We start from the raw sequence: 22,416 nt of genomic DNA, 5'->3' as shown, positions 1-22,416 counted from the left end.
CCCTTTCCCGCTGCTTGTCTAACCCGTCTGAGGAGCCTGAGCCTTCCACAGCTGTGGCCACTGAAGTGATTCGATTTCCCCATCTCTCTTGGCCTGCGGAACTCATTGCTACAAGAAACAACAAATAAACAATCAAGTCTTTGGGCAGGGAACTAAATGCGTCAACCTGTATCTTCCCCTGGGGGAAGATTGACTGATCCAGTTTGCCGCAGCGAGCTCCGTTCTGAGAGCTCATCCATTCATGCTTTTCTTCTCTCCCTGCTCTGCTCCCAGGCTAAATCCCGAGCTGGCTGCTTTGAAGGAAAGCTCCAATGCACACGAGCCCATGAGCGGCAACGGCAAACAAGACCGAAGTAAACAGAGGCGGGCGTCCTGCCCCCGGCCGGACAAAGGGACCAAATTCCAGCTCACTGTGCTGCAGGTTGGTAGTGGCGAGGGGGTAAAAGTCGGGCTCCGGGAGCATTCAACCTGTGACTCAGGACAGCTGACCTTTCACCGCAGGAAGGGATTAGAACCCAGCGGAGATCCGACATTCCTCAGTGATTTGTGCTCATGGGCTGCCTAGTTCCCCCAAGCTTCTCTGCGTGGAGAAATTGACCTGATCATAGTTTAGAAGTATCTAGGTGGGGAACAAATATTGGCCTCCTCTGTCTAAATTCAGACCAGAAATAAGGTGCCAGGGGAGTGAACCGCTGGGACATCTCACCTAGAGGTGGGGGAGTCTTGCTCACGGGCGATTCGTATAATTCGAAATGGACTGTTTTCCTAAGGCTCTGCTCCAGTTCAGCCTGGGCCTGTGTTATCCAGGGGGTTGGACCAGATGATCACAACGCTCCCCTCTGGCCTTGGGATGTGTGAATCTGTCTTTTGAAAGCAGGTTCCTAAGTCACTTCGGTGCTTTTGAATTTTTAACTCCCCAGGTTTTGTCCCGAGTTTGCTATGGCTAAGGTTTTTTTGGGGAGTGGGGGGTGATTTGGGAGCTGGGAGGTCACTTTCCTCTGCAAGGGGGCAAGCGGGCTGGCTCACCTTCCTGAGATCACCCAGTCACAGCTCACCTTATCAATTCCCTGCCGTCGTTCGGGCCTTGGCCGTTCTCGTCCTCACAACAGTGTAGTCTCCCGAGGCCTGAAACGGGTCCGTCTGATTGATGCTGCTCTCACTGGGACTGGCCAGAGCGCCTTTATGCTGATGTGATGGTGCCCACGCTCAGGAGGCTGGCAGTGGAGTTAAAGCCGTATTGTGTTGCTTTACCCCACCTTGGCAGGGCCTGAACGTCACATGAGCCCGTCCTTCAAAGCCCCATCAGGCTTGCTCTCTCTCTTCCATGTCCGCCCTTGGAATCAGCCCTCTTGGACTTTCATGTGGCTGTCTTGGGGCCTGATCCACAGCCGCTGAAATCTACGAGGGGCTTGCTTTGGCTCAGGGGAGGGGATGAAGGCCTCCAGGTAGATCAGAGTCCCGAAGTCGGTCTTAAAAGCAGAATGTTCCTCCCCTTGCTCCCTGAGATTCCCCCCCTGGAATCGGGTCCCCTTGCAAAATGCTGGTGTTCTGCTTACGTCCCCAGGTGTCTGCGGCTGGGGATAATATGGTCGAGTGCCAGCTGGAGACCCACAACAACAAGATGGTCACCTTCAAGTTTGATGCTGATGGAGATGCGCCCGAGGATATTGCTGATTACATGGTGAGTTTCCCCAGCTGCCGCCCTGCTTGCTTGAACCCTCTCCTGGGGAGCAGCGACTCTGGAAAAGATTTGGAGCTCGTGGGGGAGAATGAGCTGAACACAAGCTGCTAGGGCGACGCCAGGGTCAAAAGGGATAATGCAGTCCTGGGCGGCATAAACAGAGGAATCTTGAATAGGAGCAGAGAGGTTCTTTCACCTCTGGATTTGGCCCTGGTGCAACCAATGCTGGAATACTGCATCCAGTTCTTGTGCCCACTGTGACAGGTTGGACCCCCCTTCTGGGATGCCACCTGATATATTGGGGTTTCACTGAGCCCGACCTTTCCACTAGCCTGGGCTCCCTCACCCTGTCCTGCTGTGCCAGGCCCTCAAGCCTCCTCTAGTGCACACACATAGGTTGGGACACGCCCAGCTGCAGAAAGACACAGACACTGAAATCAGCTCTACTTGGGAAGAATCAGTTAGGAAATTGCCCTGCACTTAAGTGCACCTCCCCTCTGGAGTGTACCCCCAAGATAATATTGTCTTGCACTGTATAGAAAGAGCTGGACAGCACTAGCTCATAAAAATTCGCCCTCTCCCTCAATGTGGAGAGAGATATGCACAGCTTCTCCCCCCCCCCATATGAATTGCACAAACTGGGTTTTGAAATAAACAAGAAATAAATTTATTAACTACTGGTATAGCAAACAGAACAAAGCAGATTACTATGTTACTCCAAAGAAACAGGTTACAAAATGCAATTCCCTACCCTAAATGTTGATTTAGGCAGGATGCAGCGTTTCTGTAGCTCAGAGTTCCAGTTATTTCCCTTTACAGACTAGACTCCTGTCTTAGTCTGGACTCAGCCCCTGCCTTTCCTTCAGCTTAGTTCCTTTTTCTCTTCAGGTACTTTCCACAATCATTCCTCTGGGCAGGAAGGCAGTGAGGGGAGAGTGCCGATGGCTTTACCTCCCAGCCTTCGATAGAATTTTGCACCAGGCGGGTACCTTTTGTTTCCGAGGTGTGACCTCCCCCTCCTTTTAGTGGAAAATCACTAGAAGTTTAAGATGGTGTTTAGTACCAGGTGACAGGACCACATGACCTAGGACTGTCACAGCAACAGAGATTAGTATCTTCAAAGTCTTATTGTTTCTTCCTAATGGCCCATCTAGGCCGGTTGTCTGGTGGATGTCTCCCAAGTACACACACCCTAACCTTAGATACAGAAATGATACAAGCATACAAATTGGATAATCACCTTCAAATCAGATAATCAGACAAACCTTTCCAATGATACCTTACATGAGTCATCCTGCATAAAATACATCTTAGTTATGCCTGATTCATATTACAAGCATATTTCTATAAAGAATGTGGAGTGTCACACCCACACTTCAAGGAGAATGTGGATAATCGGGGAGGGGGCGGGGGTCAGAGATGAGCCATGAGAAGGATCCAGGGGTTAGAAAACCTGCCTTAGAGTGAGAGACTCCAGCTGCTCCATTTGTTTAGCTTTAGAGAAGGTGAAGGGGTGACTTGATCCCGGTCTATATGGCTCCACCTGGGGAACAAATATTTAATAGCAGAGAAAGCTCTGAGACAGTCCAATGGCAGGAGGCTGCAGCTAGACACATTCAGACTGGAAATAACAGTGCGAGAAATTAACCATTGAAACAACTGACCACCGGCTGTGGCGGATTCGCCATCCCTGACAATCTTCCAGTCAAGATGGGATGTTTGCCTTAAAGATCTGGTCTGGTTCAAGCAGGAATGATCTCGGGGCAGTTCTTGGGCCTGTGCTGTGCAGGAGGTCAGACTGGATAGTCGCAATGGTCCCTTCCAGCCAGGGAAACAACGAATTTTCCTTCCACGCAGACAGCCGTACTCTTTGGACTTCCTTTTTGAACGTCTTCCCACCATCCTGGGCAGCTCAGATGCTGCGCTGCGGTGGGAGATTGGTCTAGTGCGTTGTGTCGCCGTGCCCGTGAGCTTTGAGGTTCTCACCTGGGCTCTGTGTCATACCTGGGCTGATCTTCCAAGGTGGACAGTATGTGATCTTGGGAGAGGGTGATGAGGGCCACACCCTAGGGCTAGTTCCCAGAGCCACCTTAGCCTTGGATAAGCCATATAGGGCTTGGTTTTGCTACATCTTGCTGATTGTTTTGGTCCGTTCCAAAAAAAGCGGGTCAGGCTGAATCTGAAGATTACGAAAAATGTCAGCGAATCGACAACATCAGTTGGGGGCGTTAAAGGGCTAGATTCACAAAATTGGGGTGTGTGTGGGGGTAGTCGTTGGACTCTGGATTCTAGACAGGTCTCCCTTGGTGCTTTGCCTCACTGTTGGGCTCTGTGCATTCTGGGACTTTTCTTGCTGTGCATTGTGGGTCCCTGGAGTTCTGAGAGTTGGGAGTCAAACCTACAAATTCGCACGATTCCTCACCTGCCACTTCAGGGCTGTTCTCTTTTTTGGTGAGCCACCACTTTTTCAAACCGCTGTCAGCCAGCATTGCTCCCAATATGAGCTGTTCCTCTCTTTCCTAATATGCTTGGACCAGCAGCGAAATTGGTCAGTTCCCACCTCTCTGAGCAATTGGCTCAGGCTCTCTGCAGACACAGGCAAGCATTGTTGTGTCAGGCAGACTCGGGGCACGTTACTGAAGATTCCTTTGCAGCAGTGCGAGCTAGGGAGATTGCCTTTTGTAATAAGTGAAAGCTGAAAATCTGCTGAACAATTCAGGTACTTGTCCAATCCCCTGGCTGTCGAGTCCCACGCTTTGGGAAATGCTGATTGAACTGTTGGTTGTTGGTCCCCCCCGATCAGGTAGAAGATAACTTTGTGCTGGAGAGTGAGAAGGAGAGGTTTGTGGAGGAGCTGAGAGCCATTGTGTGCCAAGCTCAGGAGATCCTCCGAAGCCTGCCGGTGGAAGAGCGAGCGTCTGGCAACGATTCCGTTCCCTCCGAGTCCAACAGCAGCCAAGTAAGAACAGTGCTTTATTGTGGGCATGTCTTTTTGGCTACGTGGGCACCTCAAAAGCTTCATTGTTTATTGACCTGTCGGTTTTTAATTCAGACAGGATCGTCCGAGCAAGTTCAGATAAATCCTGCCTCCACTCAGACTGGAAGTAAGTACCTTTCAAGAACCTTGAAACACGGGGGTGTTGGCTTATCTTTGAGCCCCGGAGAGCTGGAAATAAGGGAGACCTCACTGGGTTCTTGTTGAAATGAATCTTATTGACCCTCTGCTTTCCCCACCCTTCTCCCAAAATTTTTTGAGAGGGGGCCATGCTGTCACCGATTCCCAGACCTAGCTAGCGATTGCAAGATCAATCTGTGGTGTTCTGGTGTGAGGTTCATAATAGCGAGGCCAGTTTTCATGTTTCTCTGTTTCTCTCTGGGGCACATAATGACCTTGGGGATTCTGGGGTTAACTCAAGGAGCTCAATTTATTTCGCTTACCAAAGAGAAGGTGAAGAGGTGACTTGATCCCAGTCTGTAAATATCCACGTCAGGAACAGATAGTTAATAACGGGCTCTTCAGTCGAGCAGAGAAAGGTCTAACACCATCCAATGGGTAGAGGTTGAAGCCAGACGCAATCAGACAGGAAATGAGGCATGAAGTTTTAACAGTGAGAGTCGCTAACCACTGCAACCATTTCCTGGAGGGTCACGGCGGATTCTCCATCACTGACTCTGTTTAAATCAAGATGGGATGTTTTCCTGAAACATTTGCCCTAGGAATTTTTCTGGGGCTGTTCTCCGGCCTGTGCTCTACAGGGGGCCAGGTGGAATGATCACACCGCTCCCCTCCGGCCTCGGAACGTATGAATCTGTGACTCCATTAATGTAGAGAGATCCTTGTTTTTCACGCTACAGGGATGTTGTCGTGTATTTCATTGTTTTAATTCACTTCCTTTTAAGTCTGTCCTTCAGCACGGTACAAAACAGCACCGTTGTCCTACACAGCAACCGCATGTGTTATTTAAACCAGTCCGTCAGGGCGAATTCAGCAAGTGATGCTCATGCCAAGCAAAGCAGTTAGCTTAGCCTCAGTGTCCCATTCGCCGTGCATGATCCCCGCGTCTGATATTTCGAAGGCAGGCAAACCAGACCCACAGAGTGGGGAGGTCGGGGGCGTGCGTTGGCTGGCCGATTAACTAGGACAGAAATGCACTAGACTTCCACTAGTGACTTACCTGCTGGTAGGTTCGAGTGACGCTTCCCCTTTCATCTTTCCCCAGACGAGTGCGCTCCTCAGTCCTCTCCAGTCGGCCGCTGGCGATTCTGCATCAATCAGACAATAAGGAACAGAGAGGGCCAGATGCCGGGTGTTACCGGTGAGCAGAGACTTCCACTGTGGGTGACGGGAGGTCAGAGAGCAGAAGGAAACGAACAATTTACAGTGAAGGCCTGAGTCAAAACCAGCCAGAGGCTTTCTCTTAGCTTTGGCATAAGCCTTTGTAGCCCATGCAGTAGGGCTCATGTGAAGGGCCCAGGTTTGGATCCTGGTCTCAGCTGGGGTAAGACAGGGCACTGGACAGGGTGGGCTAATGCTCTGAGAAAGTCCAGAGAATCCTCCGTCTGGATGCCTGGCTGGTGGGTCTTTCTCCCCTGTTCATGGTCAAACTGATAGCCAGATTTAGGGTCGGGAAGGAATGGGTCTCAGTTGCTCTGAGAAGGGGGAATTGCCCTGAGTGTGACCTGACTCGGTGATCTTGCCTGAGTCTACAGAGAGCCTGAGCCAATCGCTCAGGGAGGTGTGAACTGCTGTTAGTGTGACTGATAGTCATACAGCCTGAGTCCGCTGAGAATCGGGTCTCTGTGAAGATCCTTCAGCGGCAGGGGGTCCACAGATATTTCCAGCAGCTCCCTTCACCTTCCAGCCGCTCCTTCTTAGGCCCTTAGTTTGGGGAGACCCCCACAGCTGTCTTTACTGATGATGACAGACACACGTACCTGCTAGGGGCCGAGGTCCCTGTTCAGTGTCTTGGTCGGGGTGTAACGTTTCCCCCTGCGGTTGTTACAGGTCCGGACAAGGAGAATGCTAAGGAGACATCCCCGCAGGGTGGGCTGCTGGCTGCCGAGAGCCAGGGTCCCAATGCCAGCCCAAAGGACAGCACGGCACCAGAGTGCCCCGGCTCGAAACCTGAGCGGCTGGCGGAAGGAGACACGGAGACACTAGTGCCTCTGTCTGCCAACGACAACTGGGCTGGGCCGGAGACTGGAGAGCCCCCTGCCCCACAGCCTGGCGACCGCCCGGTCGGCTTGGCAGTGGCCCACGCTGGTGAGCCGCCCCTCCTGGCCGAGGTCCCGGCGTCTGAGTGCCAGTCCCAGCAGCCTCCGCAAGAAGGAGACGCCTCTCTGAGCTCCAGCGCCGGGCAGGTGCAGACGCCTGGCTCCGAACCGGCCCCTCTGCCCCCCTCGGTGCCAGAATCTGACGGCGAGGGGCCACCCAAGATGGATTTTGTCGACAACCGAATCAAAACCCTGGATGAGAAGCTAAGGACGCTGCTCTACCCAGAGCACAGCTACTCCGATAGCCAGAAGGACACGCAGAGCACAGAGTCCCCACTCTCCTCGGCCGAGGATACGCTGTCCTGTGCTGGGCCGGAAGCGCCAGCTGCCGTCCCCTCCCCGGCAGAGTCCCAGGGGACTGACGCCTTCGAGGGGTCTCCGCTGCCCCCCGCCGAGGCTGCCAGCCAGCCTGCTGGCTCGCCAGCGCTGAGACAGGACCCCGATATCATTACGGTCGCGCCCAGCGAACTCTGTCTGCAAGTGAGTATGGAGGGCGTGGGGGGACGGCGGGTATGGCTCTAGTTACGGTACCCGGGACACAATGCTGGCGTTGGGGGGTTGGGGCCAAGATGTTCTGACCTCCCCGGCCGAGATCGGGGTTCCCCTTGTGCCAGGTGCTGCACAGACCCCTCCCCTGGCTGAGATCAGGCCCCCAATGCACCGGCCTGTTGGAAAGTCCTTTAGATACATGTGGTGGAGCTGCGAGGGGGTCTGAAAGTTGGGTTGGGACAGGATGGTGGTTCCCGAGCCCCCTTCACCCTCCTCCCGGTGGCTGTTTTCTGGGAGATCTCCAGGGCACCCAGCAGTTAATTCAGGGAAGTCTGATGTGGGGGGCGCCAGGGGTCCCCTTTGCCTTGCGAATCTGCGGCTGCCCCGTCCCACTCAGGCGCTGCAGCTCTTTCTCTTTCCCTCCCCTGTGTCTCCTTCAGGAGCTGTCCCCGGAGCCTTCCTCCCTGCCGAACCCCGAGGCCTGCCCCGCTGCAGTAGCCAGCATCGGAGCCGTTCATCTGCAGACAGGAGGTGGATATTTTGGCCTAAGCTTTACTTGCCCTAGTCTCAAAAACCCTATTAGCAAGAAATCCTGGACTCGCAAATTAAAAAGCTGGGCGTTCAGGCTCCGGCAATCCACCAGCTTTTTCAAGAGATCCAAAGTCCGCCAAGGTAGTGTGCTTAGAGACAGGGATCTACCATAGGTAAAGCATCCCTTATGATTTCTTTCCCCGCCCACGCCGCCTCCCCTCCGCGCCCATCATTTCACCCCGCACAGCCATCGCCACTTTCCTTTTCTCGGGCTCCCCCCACTTCCCCGCATTATTTTCCATTCCACCTAGAAGCGTAAGTCTCGGGGAGGGTGGGGGGCTGGGAAAAACCGGCTAGCACCGGGGGCGGAGCGTTGGACGTGGCATCACTCTTGGGAGGTGCGGCCCCTGTGGTGCGGTTCCAACCCGCGATGCCCTCCCTTGTTTCTGCTCTTCTTTTCTTCCCGCTGTGGCGCCCCTTGGCAGCGGAGGCAGAGGAGACGAGGACGGAGGGGCCTGCTGAGCAGGCTGGGGCGAACGAAGCCAGTGGGAGGTGGAGATCGGCTTCGGTGTCCTATCAGCGAGGTCGCTTCCAGGTGGGTCTTGCCAGCCACGGCCTGGCTCCCTCCCCATGCCCCTGGCTCTAATCCACCAGACCCTGCTCCCCTCCCAGAGCCGAGGAGAGAACCCAGGAGTCCTGGCTCCCAGTCCCCCTGCTCTTACTAGCCACACCCTGCTCCCTTCTCAGAGGCAGGGAGAGAACCCAGGAGTCCAGGCTCCCAGCCCCCCGGCGCTAATTCACCAGACCCCACTCCCCTCCCAGAGCCGGGGAGAGAACCCTGGAGTCCTGGCTCCCAGCCCCTCCCATCACCCCTAGGCATGACCTCTTCAGGGCGGGGCCCTGCCCTTCCCAGCTAACCCTGTCCATCCCTGATTGTCCCAGGTCACCTCCGTGCCGCAGCAGCCAGCTCCCTGCACTGCAGATGCCGGACCTGATGCTGCCGGGCTGGAGGAGCCTCAGACAGACGATCCAGGCACCCCCCCGCCGGGAGAGTCGCTCCTGTGGGCTGGCCCGGCCTGTGAGACCGATGCCTCTTCCCTCACCCCAGAGCAGGAGCCGGAGGAGCTGTCGGCCACAGGGAGCAGCACAGAGCCGTGGGCCGAGGGGCCTGTCCTGAGGCAGCCCAGCTCCGATAGTGAGCTGGGCCCCGAGGAATCGGGGGAGACCCTGGGGTCTGGCAGGGACCAGTGCCCCCCGCTGGCCGAGGACCGTGTCGGCCATGGGGCCATGCGCCGTAGTTCCCTCTTCCACTCGGCCTCCTCGCCCATGAGCAGCGATGACGAGTCTGAGCTCGAGGACGAGGACCTGAAGGTGGAGCTGCAGCGGCTGCGGGAGAAGTAAGGGGGCCTGGGAAGCCCGACTGTGACCTCCAACTCTCTTCCCCCCAATCCTGTGCAAGGACCAGGGATCTCCTCCCCCAGGGCTTCTCCTCCTACACGTCAAGCCCCTGGCTGGGGTGGGGTTCGCCAGGCCCCCCAAGCAGTGAGGCTTGGGCTGGAGAGTTACAGGGCAGCTGCTGGCTCAGGTTCTCTGCAGATTCAGACAGGGTCACTTCACATCTCTCTGAGCAATCAGCGCAGGCTCTGTGCAGACTCAGGCTTGCCTCAGTCCAGTCCTGCTTTGTCCTTTCAGAGCCAGCCTGGAGCGAATTGTTAGGACCATTTGTTGTTTTTCCTCTTATGCCTAGAGGTCAGGGTCGGAGCCCCGTTGGGCCGGGCGTGCGCAACACCCAGAGAGTGGGTCAGGAGCTCACAGTTTAAATATGCTAGACAGACAAGGGGAAACAGAGGCATAGGTCGGGGAAGTGGCAGTGCCAAGAAAAGAACCCAGGAGTCCTGGCTCCCAGCCCCACCCTGCTCTAACCACTAGACCCCACTCCCCTCCCAGAGCTGGGGAGGGAACCCAGGCCCCCCTCACGGAGCAGCTGAGTAGCTCACTTGTCCAAAGCCAGTTCCTGCTGGTTTGGGGACGCCGTGCTGACGGCTTTTCCTGCCCCGCAGACACGTCCAGGAGGTGGTGACGCTCCAGGCCCAGCAGAGCCGGGAGCTGCAGGAGCTGTACAAACGCCTGCACGCCCTCAAAGACAGCAAGCCTGAGCTGTCGGAGCTGTCCCTGCAGCCCGCCTCCCCCCGCCGGCCTCGCTCCTTCAGAAGCAAATTGCGCAGCCGGCCTCAGGTCCTGACGCACGCCGAGAACTGTATCGTCGCCACAGGTAAGCCAGGAAATGAGCCCTGGCCAACGTGGGGCCGCCCTGGTCCCTTCTGGCCTTCCGGGATGGGGATCAAAGGGAACTGGCATTGCACAGGGGAGCTTGAGGTGGAGAGGCCAGAGACGAGCCATGGGGATGATCCGAGGGTTGGAAACCGGGCTTTAGCAAGGAGCTCGGTCGCTCTGGCTCGATCCCCGCCTAGATGTACCTGCACGGGGAACAAATATTTGCTAACAGGCTCTTCGGTGTGGCAGGCGAACGTCTCCCGCCATGCCAGGGCTGGAAGTTGAAGCTAGCCAAACCTATGAACAATGGCCCCTGGCTCCGAGCGAGGTGCTTAGATTTCAGAGCAGAAGGACCATTGCGATCATCAGTCCAGGGGCTCTCAACCATTCCAGACTGCCGGACCCCGCTCAGGAGGTTGATTTGTCTTGCGTCCCCCCAAGTTTCACCTCGCTTAAAATTGACTTGCTTACAAAATCAGACCTAGAACTAGACAAGCGTCCCAGGCACAGCGGTATTGACAAATGGCTGATGTTCACATCTGTACCAGATCGCTGTAAAATAAACCCCTTGGGCTAGAACTATTGCACTGGCAGAGCAGTGTGAACCAGGCGTTGTCTGTGTGACACGTTAGTGGGCACTGATTTCGCTGGTGCTTTTTATGGAGCCTGTTGTAAAACTAGGCAAATCTCTAGATGAGTTGATTGACCCCCTGGAAGCCCTCTGAGTACCCCCAGGGGTGTGTGTAGCCCTGGTTGAGAACCACTGATCTAGTCTGACACAGGCCAGAGCGTGTCCCCAAAGTAATTCCTGGGGCTGACCTCTTAGGAAAACGGCCCACCTTGACTGAAAAGCGCCCAGCGATGGGGAATCTGCCATGCCCCATGGGGAATTGTTCCAGTGGTTAACGACGCTCATCCTTAATGATGTACACCTTATGTAATCTGCCAGCCTTCACAGAGGAAGCTGGTATATATATATATCCCCATTTTACAGCTGGATAAACTGAGGGACAGAAAGGTCGTGACTTGCCCATGGTCACCACAGCAGGGCCAGCTGCCCTGAGGGGGCTACTGACTTTGGATGGAGTGGGGGTGGGGTGCAATTGACCCCCCCAGATTAGGTTGTAGCCCGGGGTTGGTGGCTCGTGGGAGCTGACGGGTTGGAAAGCGAGTGGGTTACGTCGTGATTTTTAACTCCCTCCCTCCCGTACGCACAGAGTGCTGCTGCACGACCACCGCCGCCTCCATGATTGACTATCAGCTGAGCATCCAGGCCCGCCTGCTGCATCAGAGCTGTGCCCCGGGGGAGCCCAGCCCAGGTACCTCTGCGCCCCGGGGGAGGGGAGGCACTTAGCCAGTTCCCCTGCAGACAGCCCAGGGTGGAGGCAGCCCGGGCTAAGGATTAAAGCACCAGATTAGGACTTGGGAGACCTGGGTTCTGTTCCCGGCTGCTCAGATGAGTCACTTGGCCCCGGCCTGTGCCTCGGTTTCCCCATCTGTGAAACCAGGGTGAAGATACTAGCACCCCTGTGTAGAGCACGTTGAGACCTACAGATGGAAAGCACTTTGTGTGAGCTAGGAGCCCTTACGAAGAGACCCCGCTAGGCTGCTCTGGGATAGCCTGACCCAGGGGGAAATTTCCTCTAGCTGGTGGTTTGGTTTGTCTGTGTCTGTCTGATTTACTCCTCTGGCCCCTCTTGGGTCTGCGTAATCTAATTCTCCGGCCACAGCTGGTTCTGTCTTTCTATACTTCTCAGAGCCCCATTGGTTCGGGCTTGGGGGTGCTTCCGGCCCCATTGCCCCAGTGTCTGGGCCCTCCACCCTGTACTTATCTGCTCTGCTGCCCCCCACCAGTCTCGGTGCACAGACCCATAGTCTTCTAGCACGCAAGCCCAGGCGGGCACGTTGGATGGTGCGCTCCGGCCCCTGCCCAGCCCAGCGAGTTCCACCTGGCAGTGAGCCCAGAGGCATTAATGTAAAATGGGGCTGAATCGCTGTTTGAGCAAGAGAGACCCCGGTGCCTCCGACGCCCCGGGACCCTGCCATGACAGGGGATTGATCACCTGAGCCGGGCACTGTACAGTGTGTATTAGGTGTATTACGGAACCTCCTAGGAGCCCCAGCCATGGCCCACCACCCCAACGCGCCAGGCACTGTACAAACCCATAACAGAAAGACAGTTCCTGCCCCCGCAGAGCTTCCCATCTAAGCACTAGGGACCTCGCTACTGCCCTTGATTTCACGTGCAAGGTGCCCAGATATTACGGTGATGGGTGTCAGGATCAAATTCTTGGATGGCTGGATGGGTGTGCGGGGGGGGAGGGGATGGATGGCGAGATGGATGGGTGTGTGGGGGGATGGAAGGGTATGTGTGGGACGGATGCATTTGGGGAATGCATGGGTGTGGGGGGGATGGAAGGGGTGCACGGGGATGGATGGATGAATGAAAGGACATATGTAGGGAGGGATGGGGAAGAAGAAGGAGAGAGGGGCGGGTGGATACAGGGGTGTGTGGGGATGGATGGACAGAGGGACGTGGCTGGGGATGCACGGATGGTTAGCTGGAGGAATGCAGTTGGGGATGGATGGATCAGAGGAGTTTGGATGGGGATGGACGGACGGGTGGATACCAAATCTTTCCCTTCCCTCCCCCCTCTGCCTCACTTACCCACCCTGTAAGACGGGCTGGCCCCGTCTCTAAGGAGCCGTGAGGGCCAAGAACTTGGCTGGCGTTTACTTGGCTAATTCCTCCCCCTGGGAACGGGGAACGTCGGCTAGCTGTGGGTGTCGCTGCCCATGTGAGGAGGGCCATGGCCACCCTCGCCCTGCCTAACCCCTTCTCTGCCCCTCTCCCCGACAGAGCAGCTATGTGCTGTCAGTGGGACTGCCTCCTGCCAGCAGTCCCCGGCCAGCAAGAAGGGGATGTTCACCGACGACTTGCACAAGCTGGTGGATGACTGGACTAAGGAGGCGGTCGGGAACGCCCTCATGAAACCTAGCCTGAACCAGATCAAACAGAACCAGCACCGGCTGGAGGGGGACAGCTGGAGCAAAGCCTGCGAGGTGAGAGGGGACGGTTGGGGGCCAGGACACCTGGGTCCTGTCCCCGGTGCAGGGAGCGGAGTGAGGTCTAGTGCTTAGAGGGGGGAGGCTGGGAGCCAGGACTCCTTGGTTCTGTCCCCGGCGCAGGGAGGCGAGGGGGATCTAGTTCTTAGAGCAGGGGAGGCTGGGATCCAGGACTCCTGGGTTCTCTCCCTGGCGCTGCGAGGGGAATGGGCTCAGAATTTTCTGATCCATCTGACTGCTCTCTCTCTCCCCTTCCTCTTTTAGAACACGTCCTCGTCAGTGGGCTACACCTCCACCTGGATTTCCTCCCTCTCCCAGATCCGCGGGACTGTGCCGGCCTCCTTGCCCCCCGGACTGGCCCTCCCGGCTTTCCCCAGCGTCCTGCCGCCCTACGGCATGCCCCACGTCTGCCAGTACAACGCCATGGCAGGGGCAGCTTACCCAATGCAGTGGGTGGGTGTTTCGGGGATGGCTCAGCAGTCGGTTGTCGTCCCCTCCCCGCCCATCGGACCCTTCCAGCCTGGGGGCAGCATGCTGGGATTCCCGGCCTCCCCGGTCCCTAACCCAGCTACCATCCCGCCTGGTCCCAAATGAAGCCAGAGCAGGGAGCTGGAGGCAAACAGGGTGTTGTCGTACTCCCCCATCGTGGCCTGCAAACCGTGTGGATTCTGGTGTGGCTGACGCCCAGTCTGCCAGTGGAGGCGATTTGGCTCAGCTAACAGTGACTTGTGGCACGGTTCCTATCCTCCCGGAATACTTGATTTGATTTGATTTTTTTAACCAGCTTTGGTAAACTTGGCTCCTGCGTCTCATGCTCCTGAGACGTGATCGCTTCAGAAAGAAACCTCCATTTCACCCCTCTCTGGCGGAGAAGCTGTCCGCCTGCATCTTTTAAATGGCAGACGTGATGGTGGGGAGGAATTTCTGATTTGGTTTTTAAGTTAGGTGATGGAAAATGTGCTCCTAGAACTCACGTCGGTTTGAGCTGCGGCTGGGAAGTTTAGAAAGAAAAAATGTTTTGATCAGTGCAGCTAGCTTCTGCTGAGTTCTAAAGACCCTCCTTCCAACCCTGAGCCAGGAGGATTGGGGACTGAAAAAAGGGTTTCCTTGATCTCACCAATCCTGTTGCTGTGTCAGGAATATCCTTGAGCCACTCAGGGCAGCTCTGTGCAAAGCCAGCAGCTATTTCCTCGTTCCTCATACGCACACTTCTTTGATTTGAGCAGCTGAGAGATGCTTGGGTAGTTGGGTGTTTCCTGTTGAAATGAGTTCTGGTTTTGTTATTTTTGCAGCAGACACGAGTCTCAGAGTGGGGGGGAGTTGCTGGGAGGGGGCTATTTTAAATCTCTTCCAATCTCAGTCACCCCATCTGGGACACAGATTTGGAGGTGCAAAATTAGACAGGGCAACAGGGCTGTGTGCACCTCTGTGCTGTAGAGAATTTGGGAGCAAACGCAGTGAATTGGGGTCTTAGTTTAGCCCTGCTAAACCCTGTGCTTTTGCAGCTGCCCTTGTTTTGAAAAGCCTGCCTTTCAGAAGCACTGGCTTCCAATGTTTTTCTATCTTAGGCGCATTTGAAAATATTGCCTCAAGTCCATTTTTGAAAGGGACTTTTCCTGATTTTCAAAGGAAGAAGCAGTTTAGCGGCTTAACTCATTGATTTCAATCAAATTTATCCACCTAACCTGCTTAGTGCTTTGTGACTATGCTGGTAGGCACCTGTTTGCATCTTTACTCTCCTAAATACCTTTGAAAATCAGCTCCTACGTCTCTTTTGAAAATGGCACTTCTGAAAATTTCATCCTGCGTCATCCTGGCTTTGATCTCATAGCTCATATTTGACCCCTTTTGGGCTCTGAAATCTTAAGCACAGCAACCTGAACATGGGGGTCGACTTCGCGTTATGATCTGGAGCGCATTCGAAACGGCTCACTTTCAGTGGGTTTGTTTCTTTTTAATATTCTTTCCCTTTGCAACCTGCCTCCGAGGCCTGGGTTGTAGACTAGCACATGTCCCCTGATTGCAGCCCTGCAGTGGCTATGCTCGGAGAGAGTGCTTTCAGAGAAAGAGACTAATTGAGGCTAATGGAGATTTTTTTAGCTGAAGTTTGGTTTACGTGAAGTGCAGCAAATCCTCTTTCTCCGTCTCACCTGATGGACCCACTGACTCCAACACCGGTACCCAACTTGGCTTCAATTCCTTATTGTCTTTGCAAGGATTTTAGCACATGGGGTTGGGTTAGATTTGTGGTAGGAACAGGGACTTAATATCACTTGCCAAAACTCATCCCATCTCCCCTTGGCGTTTCTGTCACGTGGCCTTTTCTGCATCCTGAGTTTCAAACAGACATTTCTTTGCCAGGTGGCTTTCAAGTCCGTTGGATCTTGCAAGGCTGGGCCCTTTGTCAGATAGGAACTTTTCAGATGTGCCAAATGCTTCTGCTCCACCCTGAAAGCTCCGCTTAGAACAGCATTAGGAATGGACCCAGGTAGAGGTGCAAACCCGGCCCCATTCCATGCCCCCCCCCCCCCGCTTTGTCTGCCTGCAGCCACTTGCATTGCCTTATAACTGCTGTCTCCTAAGGTTTTTGTCAGATTTTTACTGGGAAGGGCTGCATGTCTGAGGGTGACTTGACACCAGTGGGTTTAACTTTTTTATAGCGAACACGTGCAGAAAACAAACCCACACGCAGATAGCGAGTGGCGTTTGTGAAGACCTGAGAACAGCGTTTCTCATCTCCCTGGGATTTTTTGGATTTTTTTAAGACTTTTCAATTGTTTTTTGGCTGGTTGTGTTCACTCCGTTAAAAACAAGTCTCAAACGGTGTAGGCACTTGGGCTACGAAGTCTGGTTTTGTTTTCCACTTGGAGGAGAGGGTGTTTGGAAATGGGAGGTGCTTGGCCTTAGCTTTCTTCCTTTCCCCAAAGCACAGATCTGCGAAACAGCCTTTGGTTTTCCAGTGGGAGGGGAAATCAAGTACTTGTCTGCTCTTGCAAGGCTGCAGCAGGAGGGATTTTCCGTAGACCCAGGCCTAAGACTCCGAACTAGCTCTGGGACCTGATTGTAACTGACACCAAAACCGGACAGAAATCCGAGTGCTATGCAGGTAGAGTGAAAGCACACCTTCGTGTGCACCTGTTGGTCTGGCTGTTCCCTTGAAGGACGAGGAGAAAGCTGTAGTGGTACAGCCGTGTCTACAGGAGGGACGGGGCTGGTACCCTGTCTGTAACTCACCCAGGGAGAGTGGTATAAAAGCAGGTCTGGAGGATGCTTTTGGCTTTGACCCTGCTAATTGTGGAGCGCTCTGGCCCTGATCCAGCAAAGCACAAGTTGAAGTGTATGAGTAATCAGGGACAGGAACAGTTAATTGGGAAGAGTCCATGCACAGACAGACCCTTAGTGACACTGGGAATCTAGCCTTGATTCAGGAAGGGTTTTAAACAGCAGAAGGGGAGGGTGTCCCAGATTAGGGCCCAACAGCAGAAATGGCTGCAGTTAGACCGGGAAAACACCTACTGTCTGTATGGACCAGACGCTTGTGTCTGTTTCCTAGGGCAAACTACAAGTCCTTCGAAGACTGCAGTCCCTCCAGATGTATCCTCTCTATCATGAAGTGTCTGAGCAGCACGCTAGAAATAGATGCTGTAAATCTGATAACAAACCAAACCGCACCCCCAGCCCCCAAAGAGTCAGTAGCGGCGTTCCGTCTGTATGGAACGGTTCATCTTTTCGTTGGCTGTAATGTAACAAGGAGCTTTCTGGGTCCCACGTGGCATTTTTATTTTCTATCCAGCATGAAGAATTTGAAGGTGATAAACAAATGTGAATTATTATTATTATTATTATTATTTTTTTAAAGAGACGTTTTATTTTCCTGCTGTGCCTCTTTCAGGTGGAAGTCTGCCAGGGTCAGCGTCCACTGTAACGAATGGATCAGTTTAATAACGGGCTGGTTTGGGGTACAGTCTGCTGAACCTGGTGCTTTTTATGTTTGCTCTTGGTTTTATCTACCTCATTTTTTTTAGTGCTGTTTGAATCCAGCCTCCAATTTCCCAATGTTGCTTTATTTCCACCCCTCGTCTTATGGGACTTCAAAGTGACATTTGATCTTCCGTTTTCTCAGTTAATTATTTGTGTAGCGATTGCATTTGCTCTCTTGAGGCAAATCCCCCCCCTTGAATTCAGCTAGATGAATGAAAATATGATTTAGACACTGCACCGTTGACCTGGGATCTTTGGTAGCGCATGTGAAAGCTGGAGCACCGATCTGCCTTTCAGTAGCAACAATTTGAAAAGCTTGTTTTATCCACAGAAGCATTGCTCATGAATTATTTGTGTCCCTAATTAAGCCATCAAAATAAGCCAAGCCACTGGCATTGTTCCGCGGGGCGTGATTCTTAACGGCCCTTTAAGGTGTTTTATTTAATAGTCGTTAAAATGATGCATTCTGGGCTGTTTCATTTCCGAAACCCAGCAGTCTGTCTGTCCTTCATTTTACACGTTCTTACTCTGTAAAGGTGAAATGTTTGGTGAAAACTATGTTAACCTAAAATACATTTGGACTTTTGTTTTTTAATATTTTGTTTCTTTTTGGTGGTTACAAATCTCCAGTTTATCCTAGGGGACGTGGAAGTGTGTGGGTTTGGGAAGGGGGGGAGCGGAGACACAGGCAAAAATTCTCCACTTCCTTCGCCAACCACCTCCCCCTGGCCAACATGAATAGACCTGTGGGGGATAAAAAAGAGGGGGGGGATAGTGTGAGGCTGAGCACAGGGGAAAACAATCAATCCCCTGAGCTGTGACTGGCAGGACTCGCTTGTAATGCGAACGTAGCGGGCTGTGAAGCACAGAAGCGCAGCCCCAGGCCTGCAGCTTCTCGGCCAGGCCCCGTGTTGAGCTGGTGCGGAGCGGCCTCGCCCTGTCGACGCAAACAATGCTGCTGTGAGCCCAGCCCGAGGCCCCGCTGCCTAAATCGAGAACCCCCCCCACCCCCGCCTGCTTTCCCAGAGAGGATTCTGGGTAATGTCAATGAGGCCCCTCCCCCTGTTCTCTGAGAGGATTCTGGGTAATGTCAATGAGGCCCCTCCCCCTGTTCTCTGAGAGGATTCTGGGTAATATAATCCCCACCCTTTTCCCCTCAGCTCTCTGGGGTAAGGAGGCTACTGTGAATTGTAGGCTGCTGGGGGTGGGGAAGTTATTGGACTACAACTCCCAGCATGGCCTGGGGCTAGGAAGCAGGGTGGGCAAAGGTGGCTGCGGGCAGCAATGGCCGCTGGGAGTTGTAGTCCTTGCTGGTCACTCCCAGGTGGCGACTAGACCTTCTATGACAGGTTTCAGAGTAACAGCCGTGTTAGTCTGTATTCGCAAAAAGAAAAGGAGGACTTGTGGCACCTTAGAGACTAACCAATTTATTAGAGCATGAGCTTTCGTGAGCTACAGCTCACTTCATCAGATGCATATCGTGGAAACTGCAGCAGACTTTATATATACACTGAGAATATGAACCAATACCTCCTCCCACCCCACTGTCCTGCTGGTAATAGCTTATCTAAAGTGATCATCAGGTGGGCCATTTCCAGCACAAATCCAGGTTTTGTCACCCTCCACCCCCCCCCCACATTCACTCTCCTGCTGGTGATAGCCCATCCAAAGTGACAACTCTTTACACAATGTGCATGACAATCAAGTTGGGCTATTTCCTGCACAAATCCAGGTTTTCTCACATCCCCCCCACCCCCATACACACACAAACTCACTCTCCTGCTGGTAATAGCTCATCCAAACTGACCACTCTTCAAGTTTAAATCCAAGTTAAACCAGAACATCTGGGGGGGGCCGGTAGGAAAAAACAAGAGGAAACAGGCTACCTTGCATAATGACTTAGCCACTCCCAGTCTCTATTTAAGCCTAAATTAATAGTATCCAATTTGCAAATGAATTCCAATTCAGCAGTTTCTCGCTGGAGTCTGGATTTGAAGTTTTTTTGTTTTAAGATAGCGACCTTCATGTCTGTGATTGCGTGACCAGAGAGATTGAAGTGTTCTCCGACTGGTTTATGAATGTTATAATTCTTGACATCTGATTTGTGTCCATTTATTCTTTTACGTAGAGACTGTCCAGTTTGACCAATGTACATGGCAGGGGGGCATTGCTGGCACATGATGGCATAGATCACATTGGTGGATGTGCAGGTGAACGAGCCTCTGATAGTGTGGCTGATGTTATTAGGCCCTGAGATGGTGTCCCCTGAATAGATATGTGGGCACAATTGGCAACGGGCTTTGTTGCAAGGATAAGTTCCTGGGTTAGTGGTTCTGTTGTGTGGTATGTGGTTGTTGGTGAGTATTTGCTTCAGGTTGGGGGGCTGTCTGTAGGCAAGGACTGGCCTGTCTCCCAAGATTTGTGAGAGTGTTGGGTCATCCTTAGGATAGGTTGTAGATCCTTAATAATGCGTTGGAGGGGTTTTAGTTGGGGGCTGAAGGTGATGGCTAGTGGCGTTCTGTTATTTTCTTTGTTAGGCCTGTCCTGTAGTAGGTAACTTCTGGGAACTCTTCTGGCTCTATCAATCTGTTTCTTTACTTCTGCAGGTGGGTATTGTAGTTGTAAGAAAGTTTGACAGAGATCTTGTAGGTGTTTGTCTCTGTCCGAGGGGTTGGAGCAAATGCGGTTGTATCGCAGAGCTTGGCTGTAGACGATGGATCGTGTGGTGTGGTCAGGGTGAAAGCTGGAGGCATGCAGGTAGGAATAGCGGTCAGTAGGTTTCCGGTATAGGGTGGTGTTTATGTGACCATTGTTTATTAGCACTGTAGTGTCCAGGAAGTGGATCTCTTGTGTGGACTGGACCAGGCTGAGGTTGGTGGTGGGATGGAAATTGTTGAAATCATGGTGGAATTCCTCAAGGGCTTCTTTTCCATGGGTCCAGATGATGAAGATGTCATCAATATAGCGCAAGTAGAGTAGGGGCTTTAGGGGACGAGAGCTGAGGAAGCGTTGTTCTAAATCAGCCATAAAAATGTTGGCATACTGTGGGGCCATGCGGGTACCCATAGCAGTGCCGCTGATCTGAAGGTATACATTGTCCCCAAATGTGAAGTAGTTATGGGTAAGGACAAAGTCACAAAGTTCAGCCACCAGGTTAGCCGTGACATTATCGGGGATAGTGTTCTTGACGGCTTGTAGTCCATCTTTGTGTGGAATGTTGGTGTAGAGGGCTTCTACATCCATAGTGGCCAGGATGGTGTTATCAGGAAGATCACCGATGGATTGAAGTTTCCTCAGGAAGTCAGTGGTGTCTCGAAGGTAGCTGGGAGTGCTGGTAGCGTAGGGCCTGAGGAGGGAGTCTACATAGCCAGACAATCCTGCTGTCAGGGTGCCAATGCCTGAGATGATGGGGCGCCCAGGATTTCCAGGTTTATGGATCTTGGGTAGTAGATAGAATATCCCAGGTCGGGGTTCCAGGGGTGTGTCTGTGCGGATTTGATCTTGTGCTTTTTCAGGAAGTTTCTTGAGCAAATGCTGTAGTTGCTTTTGGTAACTCTCAGTGGGATCAGAGGGTAATGGCTTGTAGAAACTTGTGTTGGAGAGCTGCCGAGCAGCCTCTTGTTCATATTCCGACCTATTCATGATGACAACAGCACCTCCTTTGTCAGCCTTTTTGATTATGATGTCAGAGTTGTTTCTGAGGCTGTGGATGGCATTGCGTTCCGCATGGCTGAGGTTATGGGGCAAGTGATGCTGCTTTTCCACAATTTCAGCCCGTGCACGTCGGCGGAAGCACTCTATGTAGAAGTCCAGTCTACTGTTTCGACCTTCAGGAGGAGTCCACCTAGAATCCCTCTTTCTGTAGTGTTGGTAGGGAGACCTCTGTGGATTAGTATGCTGTTCAGAGGTATTTTGGAAATATTCCTTGAGTCGGAATAAAGCCCGACTCAAAGCCCCTACTCTACTTGAGCTATATTGATGACATCTTCATCATCTGGACCCATGGAAAAGAAGCCCTTGAGGAATTCCACCATGATTTCAACAATTTCCATCCCACCACCAACCTCAGCCTGGTCCAGTCCACACAAGAGATCCACTTCCTGGACACTACAGTGCTAATAAACAATGGTCACATAAACACCACCCTATACCGGAAACCTACTGACCGCTATTCCTACCTGCATGCCTCCAGCTTTCACCCTGACCACACCACACGATCCATCGTCTACAGCCAAGCTCTGCGATACAACCGCATTTGCTCCAACCCCTCAGACAGAGACAAACACCTACAAGATCTCTGTCAAGCTTTCTTACAACTACAATACCCACCTGCAGAAGTAAAGAAACAGATTGATAGAGCCAGAAGAGTTCCCAGAAGTTACCTACTACAGGACAGGCCTAACAAAGAAAATAACAGAACGCCACTAGCCGTCACCTTCAGCCCCCAACTAAAACCCCTCCAACGCATTATTAAGGATCTACAACCTATCCTAAAGGATGACCCAACACTCTCACAAATCTTGGGAGACAGGCCAGTCCTTGCCTACAGACAGCCCCGCAACCTGAAGCAAATACTCACCAACAACCACATACCACACAACAGAACCACTAACCCAGGAACTTATCCTTGCAACAAAGCCCGTTGCCAATTGTGCCCACATATCTATTCAGGGGACACCATCTCAGGGCCTAATACCATCAGCCACACGATCAGAGGCTCGTTCACCTGCACATCCACCAATGTGATCTATGCCATCATGTGCCAGCAATGCCCCTCTGCCATGTACATTGGTCAAACTGGACAGTCTCTACGTAAAAGAATAAATGGACACAAATCAGATGTCAAGAATTATAACATTCATAAACCAGTCGGAGAACACTTCAATCTCTCTGGTCACGCAATCACAGACATGAAGGTCGCTATCTTAAAACAAAAAAACTTCAAATCCAGACTCCAGCGAGAAACTGCTGAATTGGAATTCATTTGCAAATTGGATACTATTAATTTAGGCTTAAATAGAGACTGGGAGTGGCTAAGTCATTATGCAAGGTAGCCTGTTTCCTCTTGTTTTTTCCTACCGGCCCCCCCCAGATGTTCTGGTTTAACTTGGATTTAAACT

The 22,416-nt window shown here is 52.9% G+C and overlaps 1 protein-coding gene across 3 annotated transcripts in view; it reads left to right on the top strand.

Annotated features, from left to right (window-relative positions):
• Positions 1–17,891, top strand: part of WNK3 (WNK lysine deficient protein kinase 3) — a 59,269-nt gene extending 41,378 nt beyond the window's left edge. For all 3 annotated transcript variants that reach the window (XM_084612735.1, XM_084612736.1, XM_084612737.1), the window contains 13 exons: positions 274–421; positions 1,565–1,681; positions 4,485–4,640; positions 4,734–4,785; positions 5,902–5,997; positions 6,687–7,435; positions 7,885–7,975; positions 8,461–8,570; positions 8,918–9,372; positions 10,036–10,247; positions 11,467–11,568; positions 13,110–13,312; positions 13,580–17,891. In XM_084612735.1, the coding sequence (XP_084468861.1) occupies positions 274–421; positions 1,565–1,681; positions 4,485–4,640; positions 4,734–4,785; positions 5,902–5,997; positions 6,687–7,435; positions 7,885–7,975; positions 8,461–8,570; positions 8,918–9,372; positions 10,036–10,247; positions 11,467–11,568; positions 13,110–13,312; positions 13,580–13,909 (2,821 nt within the window). In that variant the 3' untranslated portion in view covers positions 13,910–17,891. The remainder of the gene's footprint in view (positions 1–273; positions 422–1,564; positions 1,682–4,484; positions 4,641–4,733; positions 4,786–5,901; positions 5,998–6,686; positions 7,436–7,884; positions 7,976–8,460; positions 8,571–8,917; positions 9,373–10,035; positions 10,248–11,466; positions 11,569–13,109; positions 13,313–13,579) is intronic.
• Positions 17,892–22,416: the final 4,525 nt, after the last annotated feature.

This window comes from Lepidochelys olivacea (assembly GCF_965140295.1).
Source record: "Lepidochelys olivacea isolate rLepOli2 genome assembly, chromosome: 23".
Classification (NCBI taxonomy): Eukaryota; Metazoa; Chordata; order Testudines; family Cheloniidae; genus Lepidochelys; species Lepidochelys olivacea.
Note: the sequence above shows the minus strand (reverse complement) of the source record. Positions and strands in the feature narration are given on the sequence as shown.